The 20,430-nt window shown below is 40.0% G+C and overlaps 1 protein-coding gene across 1 annotated transcript in view; it reads right to left on the bottom strand.

The window, feature by feature from the left end:
- The window catches only part of ITGA9 (integrin subunit alpha 9), a gene marked incomplete at its 3' end in the record, with an annotated part of 105,192 nt that overhangs the window by 72,232 nt on the left and 12,530 nt on the right, over positions 1-20,430 (bottom strand). The window contains exons 2-3 of the mRNA XM_018557797.1: positions 11,079-11,206; positions 6,741-6,847 (exon numbers count right to left, since the gene is read on the bottom strand). Coding sequence (XP_018413299.1) covers positions 6,741-6,847; positions 11,079-11,206 — 235 coding nt within the window. The remainder of the gene's footprint in view (positions 1-6,740; positions 6,848-11,078; positions 11,207-20,430) is intronic.

Genomic DNA, 20,430 nt, shown 5'->3' with positions numbered 1-20,430 from the left:
CTGGGAAAACTGTGACCTGATTTACTCCCTGTTTATGGAAACAGTCTTTTAGTGTTCATATTGTAGGTATTTGTTCAATTATATCCTACAGTGCTGCTTTTACTATATGAGTTGACATTCTCATTCTGCTGGGAATCCTGAAACATGATTCAGTAACCCATAATGTATTCGGCACATAAAAACACATTTATTCTCTGCATTTAACATGAAATCTGGGGTTACATGGGCAATTGGGCAAAATGAAGTTACTATAGTCTACATAGAGTAAATTTGCATTAGATATACTGTATATATACTATTCTCTATATATAGTACTAGGATTATTCACTATTTGTAAAAAAAAAGATAAACCTCAAATTATTTCATGGAAAAGGAGTTGGAAAGATACTAAACATTCTGTATATCAGAGCATGTGAGATATGTAGACATTTGTCTTTATCCCATGTGTATGGGAACATTTTCATCCTAGTTATATAGGAAGGTCGCAAGGAATGCAACTCCCCATAGCTTTAGGCCGAGGGAAGGTTTGAATGGCTCCACCTTGACACCTTGAACAAAGTGGGCCAATGGCATATTAAGACTTGTAAATTGTTGTTTGAATAGGTGAGTGGGATGTAGATAAGGAGTGAAGGTAGTAGCAAGGAAGCACTGGATAAATGGGTTTAGCTGGTGGGGCAGAGCTCTTGGAGGTGAGGGTTGCAGGGACTGTTAATGTTAGGACCAGATGAAAAGTCTTTAATCAGAGTATATAGCAGAGAGTGACTTCACCTTCAGTAGCTACTTTTCCCTTATGGCAAATGCACCTACCGATACTCAGATGCCCCCTTGTGCCTCTACTGCCTTCTACTAATAGGCAGCAATTATTTCCTCTGGATGAGCAATGGAAGAGGTCCCCTTCCCACCCTCCCCTTTAGTTTTTGTTTTTTATTTGGGTTTGGTGTTTTATATTTAGTTGGCACAGGTGTGGCATTTTGGAGAATTGGAGCACAAGTTTTAGTTAGATAACATGACGTATAGTGTTGGGTTGATTCTGTCTATTCTGGTAATTGTTTTTCTGATTTGGAGCCTTCCAGGCTGGTGAGCTCCTAACAATGCCAAATATTTTTATTGTAACAAAGATGAGTAAATAATAGAGGTGTTTGTGGAGTATGTTTTGGTAGGTCGTAGGGGCTGGATCCCGTCACAACCTTTTGCTTTAATGGGCGTACCCACCATGCCATGTTTATTTAAGGGGTTGGTGCCAGGTACAGTAAGTAATATGGTGGCATTGTCAGGGACCTGGGGGGTACGTTTGATGCCGTGTTAGCTTATTTTTCCTCTTTTTCAGGTTATATTCTTTATAACTTGGGATCTGGTAAGTTTTTTTGAATGTATTATTTAACAATTATGTTAATTTGTTAAGTTATTTATGTAATTTCTTCTCATTGTACCGCTATGCAAGAAAAGGATTTCAATTGAAGAAATGTATATATATACATTTATAGAGGTTCTTCTGCAGATCCTAGGATAATGAATAACTTGTGTTATCTAATGAATAGGTAGCATACGGAAGACATTTCATAGTTTTTGTGATCGCTATTACTTAGGAGGTCAACCCCATCTGGACAAGTCAAGCCCTACTGCTGACACCATTGTTTATTTTACATCAATGAACATTATCCATCAATGAAGAGGAATGTGAAAGCGGCAGACCTATCAACGGGGTTTTTTTTTCTTTTACACATGGAGTGCATATCCAAAAACAGTTTTTTGTTAAAAAAAAAAATTTGATTTTACAAGATATTTTCCTATGAAGCTACTCTCATAAAACATAAGAAAGGAAAAGCTATTGTTTAAACTTTATGTTATTTGATTTTAAAAGAAACACAGTAGAAAATGTTGTAAAAGTAATTATGTTTCCATTGTTTTATTGACTTAGAGAACTTATAGTTTTTGTTGAATTTTTGTAATTTACACTGAATGTATTGTCGCAGCGGATTCAGCCTGACCAAAAGCTTCACCGAAAAAATCCTATTTATTCATATGGCCCCTGTGCATACCTAAGCATTTTGTTGCAATAAACAAAACGCTGGGCGCTGGAAAAAGTCTATTTTTGGCAGATCTTGGCCCCATAAACACAATAGGAAATGCTTGAAATCATGTGTTAGTTTCTGAACGTTTTGACAGGCATATGCACGTGTTTTGTCCATTGACTTTAATGTTTCACAATCTGCTCATACAAATGCATGTAATTAATTTAGGAGTGTGTAAAAATGCGCACAAACATGCCAAAATGCTAACGCTTATGTGTGAATCAGGCCTAAAAAAAATTGTATTTCTATAAAATTTTTGTTTTACAGAATTAATTTAGTACAACCATATGCAGAAACCACAGATCATTTATGTATTTTCCATAAACAAAACACAGGAGTTTTTTTGCTTTAGATTATCTCGCTGATTTGAAACTTCATGTAGTCCAAGTTGAACAGATCAGGCAGGAAAGGGGGATGAGCTATTTTTTGGTCAGATTCAGTTCCATGTATACATTTCAGTTTGAGGCCCGATTCACACCTAGGCGTTTTCAGTTTTGCACTTTCATCATGCGTTTTTTTTCTGGGCAATGTTGTGCGTTTTTGCATTTTAAAACATTTCTTTCTCCCGGCATAGAGATGTCTATGGAACTAAAACCGAGCAGCATCTGCCTGAAAATAGCACCTACATCTTTTCACGAGACAGGCGTTTTCCTATGCATGACGCAATGCTAAGGTGTGCATTGACTTGCATGTAAATGTGTGTTTTGCGTGTTTTCGCGTGACTAGATCTGCACGGAAAAACGCTCAGGGGTGAACCATGCCTGAACTATGAAGCAGGTAAGAATAGACAGGTAATCATGTAAAAGAAGCCTATAGCTCCACTTCCTAACTTTACTATATATTCCCTTTAAGGTCCCTTTCACATGGCTGTTCTGATAGATCATCTCAGTTTTTCAGGCAGACCTGATACGAAGCGCAATGTTAATCTATGGCCTGGTGAATGTCCACAGACGCCAATGCATTTACATCCAACTACCTCCAAGTCTGTCTAAGTTTGAGAAAAAAAAAAGTAAAAGAGTGATGGATCAGAGGTAAAAGGATTTAAACTGACGCCCATCCATTTTCAGCCACCTGCCCATAGACCTAACATGGGTCTGTGTAGTTTTGTTTTTAATTCTCATTTGCTTCATAAAGAGAAGACAAGGGGCATAACAGAATATTCATATCAACAGAAAAATCTGTAAGTTGTTTATGCTCAATCTGAGCGAGAAAAATGATCTGTTAGAGAAGAGCTGCAGCCACAGACTTGTGAAATGTGGTTTAGGGCAGACCTTAATGAAAGGTCAAGAAGCCTAAAATGCATCTGCTTTTCTTTCTCTTTGCCATCTAATTATCATGCCATAGGTCAAAAGGCTGACATAGCCAATTCAGCTTGAGTCCTCATTCTGTACTGTGACCTAACATTATGTTCTGTTTGGTAACATATACCATGCTACAATCAAAGCATTCATGGAACAATACTCGTTATTCCCAGCTCATTCCTCAAGGAGATGCAAAATAAGGATATGATTATTTTTTGTCATGTGAAATTTGGTAACTGAAAAGCTGGAAATGCTTAGCCTAAGGCACAGTTTTAATGTTGTGCCCTGACCTCCTTGCAGCATCAATCACAAGTATGTTTTCAAGATAATTCTGCTAATAACTTTACAGCATCATCATGACACCAATGCCATGCAACTACAACTGCTATGAGATTTTTAGGGCGTACATGTCCTAAAACATATAAGTGTAACACTTACAGGTATGTATTACTTCTCACAGAAATCACATTATGTTTTTTTGGTAACCCCACTGCAAGGGATAATTTTTACATTTCCTGGAGTTCTAATTTAATTATCACATCTGTGAATAACAAGGAATTATAGTATGAAGACTTATTTATCAAAAGGCACTATCTGGTAGCTCCCAAGCTGATATGTTTACCATGTCTTTTCACACTTTCCCTACCGTCTGTATGCATATATGCGGCAACACAGCAGGAGGGCTTTAACACTGGGCTGCCCATATATGTGTGCAGCTAACTTCGCTGTTCTGTACTTGGAGTGCACATACTCAGCGCTCCCAGCACAGTGACTGAGCTGTCACCGACAGCTCCCAGTCACTATTTTACTGCGCATGTGACCACTGTGACACCCAATAACAGTGGTCACATGATCGGGAAGCCCATCTGGGACTCCTGGTGTTTTGGGGCATACACCGATCAGCCATAACATTATGACCATCCGCCTAATACTGAGTAGGTCCCCCTTTTGCCTACAAAACAGTCCTGACCCGTTGAGGCATGGACTCCACTAGACCTCTGAATGCATGCTATGGTACCTGGCCTCAAGCCAAAAGTAGTAGATCCTTTAAGTAATGCAAGTTGCAAGGTGGGGCCTTCATTGATTGGATTTGTTTTTCCAGAACATCCCACACATGCTCAATTGAACTGAGATCTGGACAACTTGGAGGCCAAGTCAACACCTCAAACTGGTTTCTGTGTTCCTCAAATCATTTTTGATCCATTTTTGCAGTGTAGCAGGGCGCATTATCCTTCTGAAAAAGGCAACTGCCATCAGGTAATACTGTTTCTACAAAGGGGTGTACTTGGTCAGCAACAATGTTTAGGTAGGTGGTACGTGTCAAAGTGACATCCACATGAATGGCAGGACCCAAGGTTTCCCAGAAGAACATTGCCCAAAGCATCACACTGCCTCTGCTGGCTTGCCTTCTTCCTATAGTGCATCCTGGTGCCATCTCTTCCCCGTGTAAGCGACGCGTTTGCACCCAGCCATCCATATGATGTAAAAGAAAACGCAATTTATCAGACAAGGCCACCTTCTTCCATTGCTCCGTGATCCAGTTTTGCTGCTCATGTGTAGATTGTAGGCATTTTTAGTTGTGAACACAGGTCAGCATGACCACCCTGACTGGTATGCTACCACGCAGCCCCATATCCAACAAACTGGGATGCACTGTGTGTTCAGAAACCTTTTTATCAGATCCAGCATTAACTTTTTCAGAAATCTGAGCTACAGCAGTTCTTCTATTGGATCGAATTGCACAGGCCAGCCTGCTCTCCCCATATGCATCAATGAGCCTTGAGCACCCATGACCCTCTTGCAGTTACTGGTTTTCCTTCTTTTGAGCACTTTTAGTGGGTCCTGACCACTGCAGACCAAGAACGTTGCACTAAAGCTGCAGTTTTGGAGTTGGTCTGACCCAGTCGTCTAGGCATCACAATTTGGCCCTTGTCAAAGTAGCTTAAATCCATACGCTTGCCCGTTTTTTCTGTTTCCAACACATCAATTCTGGGAGCAAAATGTTCACTTGCTGCCTTATATATCCCACCGACTTCCAGGTGACATTGTAATGAGATAATCAATGTTATTCACTTCACCTCTCAGTGGTCAGAATGTTATGGCTGATCAATATATATATATATATATATACTACCTGCATGGAATTTTTCATAATCTTATGAGGATTTAGAGAATGCCTGGCTTTATGTACCTTTTCTTCACAAGTTTTATTGCAGAAGATTTTTGCAGCGGCAGTGTCAAACGCCGGCTCTAAGTATTGGCAAGAGTGCATTTTATTCTCCCAATACTTCTCCTTTAATTTATATTTTTGCAGAAACCAATGAGAAGTATATTTTTATATTCAAGTGCAGCAATCCATTTAGATCTGTAAGCAAGTTATGTTACATGCAGAACTAAAATATTTATTTCATTTTACAAAAGGCTTTTCAGAGGATATTTCCCTTGTTGTAGTTTTAGCTGTGGAATATGGAAAATGAAACAATGGTCTGTGTGCCTAACATTTCCCTCATAACAATCTTTACTACAAATGGCACCACATTTTTGTAGCAGAAAAGTAGTGGTGTCTAGCAGGACATGTTCCAAGAGGTCCCCTTCATAAGGGCTAGAAAACAATAAAACATCTAGATTAACACTGAGATCTTAACAGTAACTGGGTGAAATATAGTAATCGTGTGTTATAACGTATATATTCCAACCGATTCTTGTGTCATATCTTGAGACAATTTTTTATTGCTGTGTAGCCCTAATGTAGGGTTCTCCTGAAACCTTTGAAACAAGTTAGTTGCTTTTTAAAATTACTATTGTGATGAATAATCATTACTGGCCACTAAGGCAGTCTCATTGGAGAAAGGAATGTTAGGTAGTTAGTAGACCCTAGTTCTTAAGTCATCCATTGCATCAGAATTATTTTTTATCAACTTTAGCCCCAATTGTGCTCTTGTCAGTTTACTTTATGTTTTTCCCTTTAATACAAGAAAGTGACTGCAGTTCGCAGTACAACAACAAAACAAATATCTAGCACAATAAAATGTATTATACAATTTATAGAGGTCTGTAGAGATGGAATTATGGGGTAGACAGCTTCCAAGAAAGGCTTAAAATGATTTAGGGGCTGTACATAGAATGCCATGGAGGGCCAAATGTCTACTAGCCGAATAGAAAGCTAGATTTTAACATTGTATTTTCATTTCTTCACCAGAAGTTTGTATTAAAAATAGATCTTACAGATCAAGTACAAGCATATTAAATTTGAAGACACAGGCAAATACCAGGTGGGATAGGCACGAGACACTTGCTAATGACTTTGCTTTAATGTTGACATGAAGTATAAACACATTAAACTAATGGAAAGCAAGTATGATCTTACCAAAACACTGCCATTAGGCTTGGACTGCCTCGCCAGACTAACCCCCATCCACTCTTCATCTCTGTCCTCTTTACATGTCTTTCCACATGGATCCCCCCGACTGTTTCCTGCAAGGAGGAGGAGGTAAGAGAAATCATTGAACACTTGGATGGCACTGCATAGTACAGATATACTAAATACTAACACTTTTCAAAGGTGACCTTTGTACTTATGATGTACATGTGGAAAAGAGTTTAAAATCCTTCCACTTTTAAATAAATTGAGCTCCATGTATGGCACATCATGCGCACAGGTATTTTCATTCAGTTCAAAGGACTGAGCAGGATTCTTGCAAATAACATAATGGACTAAAGCCATGAGTAAAATGATGCAGATTTTAAAAAGACAAAACATCAACCACATTAGTATCTCGGTGGTATGTACAGTAGTTGCTTCTCATTTAAGGCCAGTTTAAAGTTTTACCACTTTTCCTGACCATCAAATCAGGTTTTCAAATAACGCTTTGAAATAATGCAAGAACTGCAATGTACTGTTGAGTCTAGGGCTTAGTAGGTATTAAATTAGGAAACAAGTTAAAAACACACTCTTTTTTAATAGCTAGAACTTACTATATTAGCCTTATTTCAAATAATGCAAGCATCGGTAACTGATGATACACATTTCAGCAAAATAGAGCTGTTTAGTACTAATACATTTAATTCATGATTTATTACTGTGTTATAAAACTTACACACTCCATACACAAATAAAATGCCTAAAGTATAATAATAAAGTGTCCCACAAATATAATACAGGACATTGCAAACGAGCAGTCTGAATATCTAGTCAGTTTACCTAATTTGAGTTTTATATACATTTCCCATGATCCCATTAAGTTCAATTGAACAAAGATTTCGTAGGGCCTCTGATCAAGACTGTAGCCATACATTTTGCACTGTGATGCTTCCTATAGAACCCAGTAGGGAAGGTGCAGGGGCATGAACTGTAGTTTCCAAACCATCATGGGCTTAAATAAATAGACTTTTGGGAGACTTTGATGGGTAAAGATGGAATTCCCCAGCTTGCAGAATCTTTTTTTGTTTTGTTTTGTTATATAAATATTTATTAATTTTCAGACAACAATCCAAACTTCACACATTTTACATAACTGGCAAACAATCAACATTAGAACAAAACAAGATATTACATTAATCCCTTCTAACCTCTATATTGTGCCTGTTATCCATAGCCCAATACATATCTGCACAGGGCCAATCTTTCCAATTTTACCCCTTAGAGTGGGTGATTCATATTATAATTAACTTTTATTATTAACTACCTATTACATTTTTATTTCATTAGTGTTTCCATTTCTTTACAATTCATAACCTTCAACTTGATCAATGATTTGGTGCCTTTCATGAAACAGTCTTCTGTGTGCCCAATATTTTGTGCACCACCTATAATTGATCAAAGTGGGAAATGAATCACCTTTAGTTGATCATAGTGTGATAGTGTGTATCTTTATACACAAAAATGCAGTTAATTGTGCCCAGTTATATCCTTAAAACATATATATCTAAGTACCTATAAGTGGCCTGAAAAATGGTCACTAAAAAATGTTACTAATCAAAACATCCTTCCCTTCCTCCACCGTTTATCTGTTACTATATATCGTGTGAAACTACAAGCTTATATCTCAATCTGCTACCCTTGATAATGTCAAAACAACAATCTTCCCCACGCTTGCAGAATTTAAGCTGGCAACACACTAGCTGACATTTCTCAGAAAATGATGACTGGTGAGACACATGCCTATCTTTGATAGCATGGCTGTGCTGCAAGGACCCACTGTAATGTTCTTCATGATATGGTTGACAGATGAATCTCACACATTATGTGTACAAGGGGTAGGATTTGTTTTAAAGCCCAACTCTGGGTTTGCTGTAATTTGAATAATGCAGTGGGACCCCTTGCCTGCGTTGCATGTGTTAAATGCTCATTTTTTCTACGGGAATTGAAATACGTACAAATAGTCCCCGTATTCCTCACAACTACAGGCTTTCTCTGCACTATCTGGAGGTCCCCCCAAGGCCATTTCTGTTTAGCTGGACCTTCAGTTGCAGGCTTTCTGATATTATCACACCCATAATAGGTCTTACAATGTGTTTCAGGACCAGGAGGGCCCACTCGGTCCACATCCTGGGAGTGTTGAGCAGTGGTGAAGAGTGCCAGCTGCCAGGGGAGCGAGGAATAAGATATTTGAACTTATTCATTATCCCCAAGACAAAACGAGCATTTAACCCATGCAGTGGGTGACACACTGCATAGTTACACCAGCTCAGGGTTTGGCTTTAACATGGGGAAGTATTGGTGGAAAAATAGTATATAGTGTATTTTAAATTAGAACATATTTTGAGTTATTATTGCACTGGTTACCTGAAAGTATTTAAAGGTTAGCCACTAGAAAAAACTCCAGAGGCTGAATGCACCTACTCACTCTTTCAAATAAAACCCCTGATAAAAGATATGTTACACTGGGAGTACGTTGCTTTTAGCGAGTTGGCTGATTGAAAATTGACATTGTTAAAGAATAAAAAATAACCACAACCATTGAACTACACACAGTAGGAAAGAGATCCTGCATCTGTAATGAATATGTCTTCAGTATATATGTAAATATTTTATAGTGACTTTAGTGATTATCCACCTACTGCCTTTACACAAACCCTGGGCCCTTGCTTACCCCACAGAGGACCGTTCCATCACTCGTACACATATTCCATTTCATGCACATGCATGCCATAATATTAGGAGCCAAAGGTTTGTAGTCAACAAATAGACTTACTCTTAGGGGTCTATTCACAAAGCAGTCGAAGGATCTAACACACAATAGCCCGTACAGCTCCCGAACTTAGCCCAAGTGGCTCAGTCGAGCCGAACGCATATGCCTCGGCTCGGCTGAGCTGCGCTGAAAGCCGAAGCTGGCCGAGCGGCTGGCCATCGGCCAGCCGACAGCCTGCTTCTGACAGCTGGGCGGAGCCAGGCGTGATCTTACAGCTGGCTCCGGCCACTTGCAGAGAGATCAGCGTCCCTGGTTACCAGCTAACCAGGGACACTGATCTCCAGACAGCAAACTCTCCCGGGCGCTCCGGGAGTCTCCCGCTCCCGGCCGCCCAGGAGGGAAACACAGCTTTTTTTTTTTTTCTTTATTCTGACACGGTTTTCTATTTATTTGTTTGTGTTTTTTTAACTATTTTTCTATTCTGCTCGGTCCCTCAGAGGCATTCGGCTATTCACTCACTGCTATTCATGTCTATGAGAATAGACCGAACAGCAGCGAGTAGCCTGCACTTCGGCCGACCCGAAGCCACACGACGCCACCCGATGTTCTGCTGATTTCAGCCAATATATGGCTGAAATCAGCCGTACCAGCCTGAATTGAATAGCCGAACAGCGTTCGGCTCACTTCACTTCAGGTTGGTCCTTCACTCGGCTGCCTACGGCAGCTTAATGAATAGACCCCTTAGACACTAGTATGTCCCTTCAGAGCTGCAGGAAAACTTAAAGGAGAAGTATTAGGAGAGTAAAATATACTCTTCCCAATACTTAGAGCTGGTGAGTGACCCTGCTGGTGTTACATGCCAGTTCTATAGGCATATATGATTGCTCAGCTCACGTTCTTCTCCCTGTAGAGAGCAGTGACTGTCAATCACTGCTCCTTGCAGGGATTCCTCCCCTCTCTGTCCCTCCAGTGCTCATTGCAGAGACAGACAGGGGAGGGGCGTGTGGCGTAGCTGGCTCTAGAGATGCAAAGACAGCTGTCAATTAGCAAATGTACTCCTGTGACCCAAAAGAGGACTAAAGCCAAAAAAAAGGTTTGGCTTTAGTTCCCTTTTAAGTGATGTAGTGGCTTGGCCAAGTAACAGCAGGCTGCAGAGAGACACGGGCATTTGAAACACCTGAAAATGTTGTTGAATGCTTAAAATTCTAGTTCTGCAAGAGAGCAAAAACTGGATTCAACAGGGATGGTAATGGTAAGCATTATACAGTAAATGTCTTTACAATTTCTAAAAGTGATGATAGTGTCTCTTTATTTCAGCCTTTTTCCATGCCTCATACTGTTTGGAAGCAAAGTTGAGGATGAATTGTGAGGCTCATTAATGGAAGAGGATGGGTTTAAGTTCAGCTTAAACAGAATCAGATATGCACCATAAAGCGGACATCTACGAACTCCCAGGGAGTTCATTAATATTCCTAAAGGATGCGTGTTGCCACTTCTTGGTACCTGCCTCTCATTCAAGTTATCAGTTGCTACCTTTAAACAACAGGTATTCTGGAAAATAAATAATTGCTCACCTCTTCCCATATCCAACTCTGTACATTTCTTGTCTGGATTGCTGTGAACTCTGCATTTAAAGATCGTTCCTGGAGTCTTCATGGATGAGCTAAATTTCGAATCTGCTTTTGGAGCGCCAACCAGTATCCTAAAAGGTAAGAAGAACACAAATTATTTTTAATTATCAGTTCACTAAAGTAACATCATTTATTTTCAAACCTTCTTCTTGTGGAGAGACAGCCCCATTTTGGAACTAGATCTCTCTTATCCCTCTTTTCTACTTAAATGTCCCTCTTTTTAGTCTTAAGTATAAGACATTTATCTTTGAATAAATGTTCTATTTAACAATCAAAAGTGTTGTATTGAACTAAACCTTTCATCCAAACTCTGAATTTGAACCCTGAATCTGAGAGGAATAGGAGGAAAATAAAAATAAGGTATGCAAAGAATAAAAAGCCTGCAATAGGGATGCACTGATACCGATACTAGTGTCACAGTATAGTGTCACAGGCAATTTCACAGGTACTTGCAAATGCCCCAATACTAAGCGCCGATACTGGCACTTTGACAGTGCCAGTCCAGCCACACCTCACCTTTCCGCTGTCCACAGAGACCAGCACAGCCCTGGAGAGCCCCACATGACCGTGCGGCCATAGAGAGCCCGGGACCCGCCCGTACAGCCATGGAGAGCCTGGAAACCACGCGCGTACAGCCATGGAGAGCCCCGCAACTGCCTGACCCAAAGGCAGTCCTGGTGAGACCTTGGGCATCCTCCTGAGACCGTACAGCCCTGCTGTGACTCGCACAGCCCTGGTGAGACCACACACAGCACCAGTGGGACCCCACACATCCTCCTGAGACCCTGCGCAGCCCTGGTAAGACCTTGTTACAGTGCTGGTGAGACGACGCACAGCCCTGGCCAGACCCCCCACAGCCTCCTAGGACCTCGTTACAGCCTTGGTGAGACCGTGCACAACCCTGATCAGACCCCGCACAGCTTCCTGAGATGCAGCGCAGCCCTGGTGAGCAACACAGAATATGTAGCTTTATATTATTCCGCATTTCTGTATAATGGATTGCTGGGATTTGTAGTCCTCTATAGCTGATGGTAATCTGTATTGCTATATAATGTATTGCTAGGATTTGTAGTTCCTCTACAGCTTGGAGTCAATGGCAGAACTACCAGCGTCTCAGCGGTGCAGCTGTGACTGGGCCTTGGCGCCCCTGTCATTAGTCTCCACTGTTTTAGAAAAACTGTCACATGAGGCTAAAAAAAGGCATCAGTAATTGGTATCGGCGAGTATTTGAGGAAAAGTATCGTTACTTGTACTTGGTCTGGAACAAATTGTATTTGTGCATCCCTAGGCTGCAATTATCTATAAGTGTCTGTTTGTAGATTGTCATTACTAAATATTTCTAAAGGTGCCTTTGTTGTTATTTTCAAGATATGGCTAAAGTTCCTCTTTAATGGAGAACGATGGGGTTAGGGCTTTTCCCCATAGTTCTCCTAAGGGTAACGGGAGGACACAAACTAGCATCCTCCCGTCACCCAAAGCTCAGTATACCGCGAGCTACAGCTCGCGGTATACTGAGACGCCGCAGCCGGAACAATTCTGTCTGGATCCACTCAGCTGCCTGAGTGACAGCTGGCTCTGCCTATCTAGAGTACCCGTCCCCTCCCCCATCCGTTCCGCCAGTCAGCGCTGGAGGATCGGACAGGGGAGGGGGGGAATCCAGCCCCCCCCCTGTCACGGCAGAGGGCCGTGACAGGATCGAGAAGTGACGAACGCCGGTATGTGTTCGCTCACTTCACGATCTACTGAGCCGACCTGTGACAGTTTCATTGTCACAGGTCAGATCAGATTATGAGGCTGAGTGAAAATCACTTGCCTCATAATTCTCCTTTAACTGCTGAAGAATACATTCATACAATGTATACGCTTCAGCCTCTTTTACTGCATTGAACCTCAAAGTAATGCTTTCTTGTGCCTTATATACAGATACGTTAAGTATTATTCATGTTAAGATTCTGCAATAGAAGAAAAAAAAAAAAGAAAACACAAACATTATGTGACAAGCATAACAATATAAAGAAATAGTTCCTAAAAGTCTATATGCTCTGCTCCAAGGCCCCGTTCACAACAGTGAATATAAAGCGGTAGTTCCTAAAAGTCTATATGCTCTGCTCCAAGGCCCCGTTCACACCAGGGTGTTTCGTTAAATGCTTTTTCAGCACTGAAACGCAAGCAAATGAAAATCCCATGTATTCCTATACGCATAGAAATACACCTATTATTTGAAATAGTCCCCAAGCTTTTTTTGTGGCACTTATCAGCTCGTTTTGCTCCATAGACTTCAATGGAAATGCACCGATTAGCGTGTTTTTGCATGTTTTTTAGCACGTTTTTGCAGCTGAGACTGCTTTTCAATGGACAACTAAAAACACACTTTAAAAAGCTATTACATATGAATAGAAAACGCCTGTAAAATGCATTGAACTCAAATAAAAAACGCACAAAATTGAGCTAACAAAATGCGCAGAAAGCGTGCTGAAACGCTGTTGCCCTGGTATAAATGTGGTCTCAGAGCAAATGATGCAGCAACATGCATTCAGAGGATCATATGAAACTGTACACTTGTTGTGACCTACCCAATGCCTTTTTACACCCAATGGTTTTTACAGCCTTCTACAGTAATATCAGGGCACACGTCAAGCATTAAATACACATGCAAAACAGATTACAGATGTTCCCTAGAAATGTGAGAAAATCCCATTATTATCTAAATTATTCCAGTACTAAGCTGGCAATTGTTCAGACGCAACTTAGAAAACCACATTTGTTAGTGAGTTTGCCATATGTACGCTGTACCTCATGTGCTCATCTCCATGCGCATAGTAAATACTATGAGAATTCTATTGGTATGTTTGGCCTGATACACAAACAGATTGATTTGAAAGCATAGAGCCATATTCTTTACATCAGGCCCGGTATGCACTGTACTGTTGCCAGCCTCAGGTTAAATCAGAAGTTGCCAGCATCCAATACACATGTTATTAAACAAGAACAGTTTAAAAGAATGGAGAGGAACAGGCTGAATCTCTATTTCCCCAGTAGTTCACAAGTTCCCAGGGTGGTGAGATATTTCCCAGAGGTTGAGGTAAAAATAGAGTGAGATAGAAGAGAGTACAATAAAGGGTTGACATGCAACTTCAATCAAAACTTTTTGTTCTGTTTTCAATCATGTTAGGGAAGGTTGTAGCCTTTGACAGATCTTCATTGCTATATTTGTCACCATTGGCAAGATCTGTCATTTCCTGTAAGGAAGTAGAGGGAATGTCTCCAGCATGAACACAGATGGCAATTAAACCTCCTTTTTATTAGAGTGGGAAGGGTCAGAAACACTGCTTTTTGTTTTACTGTTGCCTGTGTCTTTGGGGAAAAAGGGAGGGATAGGAAGTCTATCGAAAGGACACAGACAGTGGTAAAAACCTGACATTGGTTCTAACCCCTTAAAAAGGTGTAGTTGCCTAATAAAAAGAAGCACGTAGTAAGGGGTTGGTAAAACTGACTCAGAAATTACAGTAAAGAATTAATATACAGTGAGTACTTTTGACCTTACCCAAAAAATAGTGTAAGGAGCAAGGCAGAAAGTGCACAAACTCTCAGGATCCAGAGTTCAATTACACCTGAAGCCATAACTTCTCAAATCATCTCTACATTTGTGCTGGCACTGTCCTTCCTTCTGGAGGGTGGATACTGTTTTTCCCATAGTCCCTGTGTGTTGCAAAGAAGCCATCGCTCCAAGCTTGCTCCCGTGATGGACTACAATCTCACTACAAATTAGTAAACTGAACATGACATTGTAGTCCATCACAGGAGCAAGCTTGGAGTGGTGGCTACTTAACAACACACACAGGGACCATGGGGAACATAATTAGCCCCCTCTCCAGAAGGAAGGACAGTGTCAGAACTAATTCAGAAATGATTTGAGGATCTACAGCTGAGTGACATACAAATAAGATACATTTTTGTTAATAGTTAAGGTACTTCAATGCATTTTTAAGGTTTAACTCCTGGGTATAGTGTCACTTCAAGGACTTTATTCTCTTACACAGCTTTGGGTCACAACACTTTATACTGCCAGTAGAACTCTGCGTAGAATAGTCTTTGGTGCCAAGTATAAAAGAAGATGTTAAGCACTCTACACTTCTACTGTATATGATCACATGACTGTACTAAGCATGTCAGTTTCTTCAGACCATCACCTGGTCACTATATTGGAGTCTCATATAGTGGTATGAAAGCATAGGAGATACACAGTGAGAACCGGAGCAGCATTGAGAGACAACCCCACACAAGAAGGGCAGGGGGTAGGAGTGAGGAAAGACAGTCATCACTCCATTTATACAGAAATCGAGTTGTAAGTGGATGAATGGTTTTGGAAAAGGCAGATCCAATTTATTGACCAACCTTGGCTCACATACAGTGTTAACAACTGTGCTCTCCATGTGTATGTACACATTTTAGATCTGACAGCTTAATTTTCTCATCATAATCATATCTCACTTTCACATTTTCCTTACAGGAATATCAATGAAATGCTATTCAATTTTTTGTAATTTAAAAAAAAAAATGTATTCATTTTACCATCATATAAACCTAAACTCATACAACCACATAGGGGGGAGATTATCAAAGCAATTGCGACAGTTTTAGTTTTTTTTTTTTTTTATGTGCAAATCTGTTTAGCCGCTCCTTTTAACATGTGCACCTGTTGTCACCAAAGCTTGCACTATTTTTCCGATTGCGCGTGTTTTGCACGTGTTTTGTGAAAGTTCGCAACTGTTTACATCTGCATTTGTCCTGCGGCTGTCTGAAACTGGAGCATCACCTAACAAAACAATCACAACTTAAGCAGTCCCCATCAGTGGCGGACCTAAGGAACCTGGCCCTGGTGCAAGAATTTTTTTGGGCCCCCCCCAAAAAAAACCCCACAAACACAGCGCTCTCCTCCCGCTCGCCCGGGATGCGCCGCTGTATCGGCATAAAAATGGCACTTTCGGCATTTAGCCAAAAGTGACATTTTCGGCAGATATGTTTTGGCGGCCGCTATATCGGTGCATCCCTAATATTTACAGCAATCCAGAATGGTACAGGCTATAGAGGACTACACATCCCAGCAATACTTTATATAACAATAGCATTTCTGTATAAAGTACTGCTGAGATTTGTAGTCCTCTATAGAGGGTGCCATTCTGCATTGCTGCAACAGTACTTTATACAACATTATTCTACAAATAATAATTATTTTAATTAATTATTTACCCTTACCTCTTCTGTCTTCAAATGTTTCCTGTGTGTTCTGTTTGCTGGGTCCTCACTGCCGTCCCACAAACTAGCGTCCTCCCGTCACCCTAAGCTCAGTATACCTCAAGCTACAACTTGCGGTATACTGAGATGCCAATTATGTCTGAATCCGCCCAGCTGCGTGAGTGAGTGACAGCCGGCTCTGCCTATCTAGAGGCAGAGCCAGCTGTACAAGCCCCCTCCCCTGTCCGGTTCCACCAGTCAGGGCTGGAGGAGCGGCGCGGGGAGGGGGGAATCCAGTCCCTCCCCTGTCACGGCAGTGAGCTGTGACAGGATCGAGAAGTGAGCAAACGCCGGTATGTGTTCGCTCACTTCCCGATTACTCAGCCGGCCTTTGACAGTCTCATTGTCACAGGTCGGCTAGAACTATGAGGTGAGTGAAAAGCACTCACCTCATAGTTTACTTTTGATAGTTATTATAAAAATACTATATAGTCAATAATGATTTTGCCATACAAATAAAAGTTTTACATTTGCAGATAGGTACAATTTTGGGATGATTTGACTAAGATTCCTTATGTATTGAAGGAATAACCTTAATCAAAATTATGATGAGGAAACAAGCTCAGGAATGCATTTTGGGATAGTTTTATGTGACACTTAAAATGTTACGCAAGTGGTCATAATTTGTAATCATTTATGCTTTGAACATTAGAAGAAATATTTATGCAAGATATTCACTTGCAACGTTTCTCAAAAATAATTGTCTCCAGAGAATTATTGTTCAGCAAATGTAAATACTTTGCGTATTTAAAGAATCTTAATGAAATCCTCAAAAATCAGTTTGTCAATGGCTGTCCTAAATTGTAGTCAGAACTAAGCAGCATGGCTAATTGTCATTATAACATAGAAATACCCATTTATAAGAATGCTAGTTCTTGATGGTAGTTTAAGCTTGACCTGTCTGGTAACAAACCATTCAGTGCATTCCTCATGTCAGATTTCCATAAATCCATTATTGCTGTCCCTCTGGAAAGTGACTTAAAAAAAGTCAGCAAATTCCAAAGAGCAGATATGTATGCAACCTAACTGCATAACATGTAAAAAAAAACTAAGGCTGCAATTGGGCTTTAATAAAGAATTTGGTATGCAAGTGATTAAACGCAAGATTGATAAAGGGAAATAGGGTAAGGGTAAAAATTCAGATTTTACTATTTGCAAAAAAACACTACCACTACTGTGTTATGAAGGACTGCCACTGTATATATATATTATCATCTTTATAATAAATCAGAATTGCTCCTGAAATCGTTTAAGATACATACTGTTTTTTTTAAAATAAATATTAAAATATCAAGAGCCTGCACTATAGTAATTAGCTGGGAAAGGTTCTTGTAAAAGTTCTTTTTTTATGCATTTGGAACCGAAAACAAAAAACATCATGGCCTTTAGGATGTAAACCAAATATATGTCAAAAAGATGTTCCAGTTTTTAATTTCCTGAAAGGGTCAAATCTAATACAAAATGTTTGTATGGACAACAGCGGCAGGAGCTGGGAGCCAGTTGTTTGCAATAAAACAGCAGTGCAAAAATAAGCAATTTATTTACAATGCATTATAACATTAGGCTTATGTGTCTGTTTAAACTGAAGCAAAGGGTTATGAGTATATTGCATTTTTTTAAAGCATTAGAACCAAGGCCATAGGCCTTTCAGATATATTGATTGCACAATACAGCAGTAAATGAACTTCCTTCCCATCACGATGTGCAAAAATATCTATTTATAAGACCTGTAAACAAAGCAGAATGTAAAACTGCACACTAGTTCAGTTAAAAACAATCAATGAGGCCATAAGCTTTCTTACTTCTTAGTTAAGGGTATGTTTCCTATTACTCAGCAATTTATTAGTGGTTTTATTTTACAAACATAATCATTACTCTTTTTAAATGTTCTGCATCCCTATGGCAGGTATTACAGTCCACCCAGCTTCCATTAAATTGTCTTGAGAATTCCATTAACTTCACATGCACTTTAAACAACACTGCATTTAGCTATTCTGCAGCATGAAAATAATCTTTAATAATGGATAAGGATCTTAAAGTATGATGCTTATTGTGGACAAAATATTGTACATGATACAATGTTTTACGACTTCTTTGTTTAGAACAGCTAATGGCAAATGTTCATGGACATTTTAGAATAATCTATAAATCCACCAATGGCAATCAGGTAGAGCTATTTTTGCTCACCTCTTTTCTGCGGTCAGATTGGTTTTATTATTTGTACTAACCTTGTTTTAAAACCTAAAGCATGAATCTGAGAGTTGTAGGACTTGAGTAAGCAAACTAGCCACTGACACTGGCAGTAGTGCTTGGTCTTTATACACCTTTACGAAAAAACAAAATTCAGTTGCATTTAGTAATGTATCTATTGTATCTCTACTAAGGATGTGCTTCTATTAACAATACAACACAAATTACAGTATATTTTCAAAACCCTTATTGAGTTATAACAGGGCCTGTGTGCTGCTTAACATGGCCTGAATGCTGCCAGAGCAACGCGTCTTTTGTCTTGTTTATAGTACTTGGCATGTTCCCTTGTTCCCCCTTCCTGCTTTGTCTCTAGTTAGTAAAGCCCCTAGCTAGACATTCTCTGCCTCTTACTCTTCTGCTCAGTTTTAATTTTGCTTTCCAAGCACCAAGCAGAGACAGGGCTTAGGAAAGTAATTGTCTTCTTACACTTCAAAAGACTGGAAACACATCCTCTGTACTGCACTTTTATGAAGTTAAACTGGTTTGGTTTCAACTTCTGTGCATTATTGAAGAATTAAGCTGTCTGTGGATTCTGCCTGTTTAGCAAGTGGCCATACTGTCTCACAAACTGGGTCTAGGAACCATGTCATTGCATAAATCAGCATTTGAAACAGGACAGCCTAGATCCTTTTTTCCTATCAAATAATTGATTTAATTTATTTTCAACCTATTTCGTTGGTCACATGGTTTTTGCTTTCCACTACACCACGATACTGACTGATACATTTGGCAGTCAACCAGCACATAATTACTTAATTTTCTATTTTACAACCATCTGCACATTGAATTAATTATTTTACAAATAACTGCCACTATATTATTAGCTAACCTAAAGTGAACCAATGCTTTGCCCATGCAGGTCAAAGAAACAGTTTCACGTTGATCCCCATCTCTCAGGCAGTACATTCTCTTCTGTGCTCCCCTGGTGTTCTATTTGACTGCTAAAAAGAGAATCTACCGCGTGTAAAATCTGTGTTACTCAAGTCATAGCTTACACATTATTATAGACGGTCCCCATGGGGCAGCAATGGTGTTTGGTGATTCTGGAAGTACCTGTTTTTTAATTGGCTGCTGGTGCTAAACTGAGTGGTGAGGGAATGAAGGGAAGGTGAGTATGTACTGCTGGGAAGGGGGTGTTAAAAACAAACCTGTTGCTTTGTTCTACAAGGGAACCCAATCTGAAAACTCCAAAGACAATAGCCCTTGTCTAACCCACTCTCCAAACAATACTCTTTGAAGCAAATAGCAGAGTGGGAATGCAGAGTAGCAAACATCTTTTAATTCCCCCATCTTTTAAACCCCCTGCCAGTGTGATGCACCTAAAGTGAATGTAGAGGCAAAATGTTTTTTTTATGAATAATTTCAGTACAAACCAAACAGGTCAACAAAAACTTTAGAGAGAGATTTCCTCTAATTTCTTCCTACACCCCCAGGAAGTGAAGGGAAATCTCCCCAGCAGCACGAACACAGGAAAAAATAACATAATGGGTGTTTAACCCTCCTCCATTCCATCTAAAACTAAGATAAAGGTTACGTTTACATACACTTTAATCTAGTGCTGTGCCTCCACTCTTGCTTACTCGCCCTGAGTACCACTTAGGCTGTGTTGCCTAAGGCAGACACTTCCACATTGGCAGTCAAAGCCCACAGGTATATTCACCTAGAACTGATCTCTGCAGTTGGTATGGACACCCAGTACTTTAAATCTCTTAATTTTTCCCTTGACGTGGTCATTATTTTCTTCAGTGAT

This window comes from Nanorana parkeri, unplaced genomic scaffold, assembly GCF_000935625.1.
Source record: "Nanorana parkeri isolate BGI_ZX_2015 unplaced genomic scaffold, ASM93562v1 scaffold304, whole genome shotgun sequence".
Lineage (NCBI taxonomy): Eukaryota > Metazoa > Chordata > Amphibia > Anura > Dicroglossidae > Nanorana > Nanorana parkeri.
Note: the sequence above shows the minus strand (reverse complement) of the source record. Positions and strands in the feature narration are given on the sequence as shown.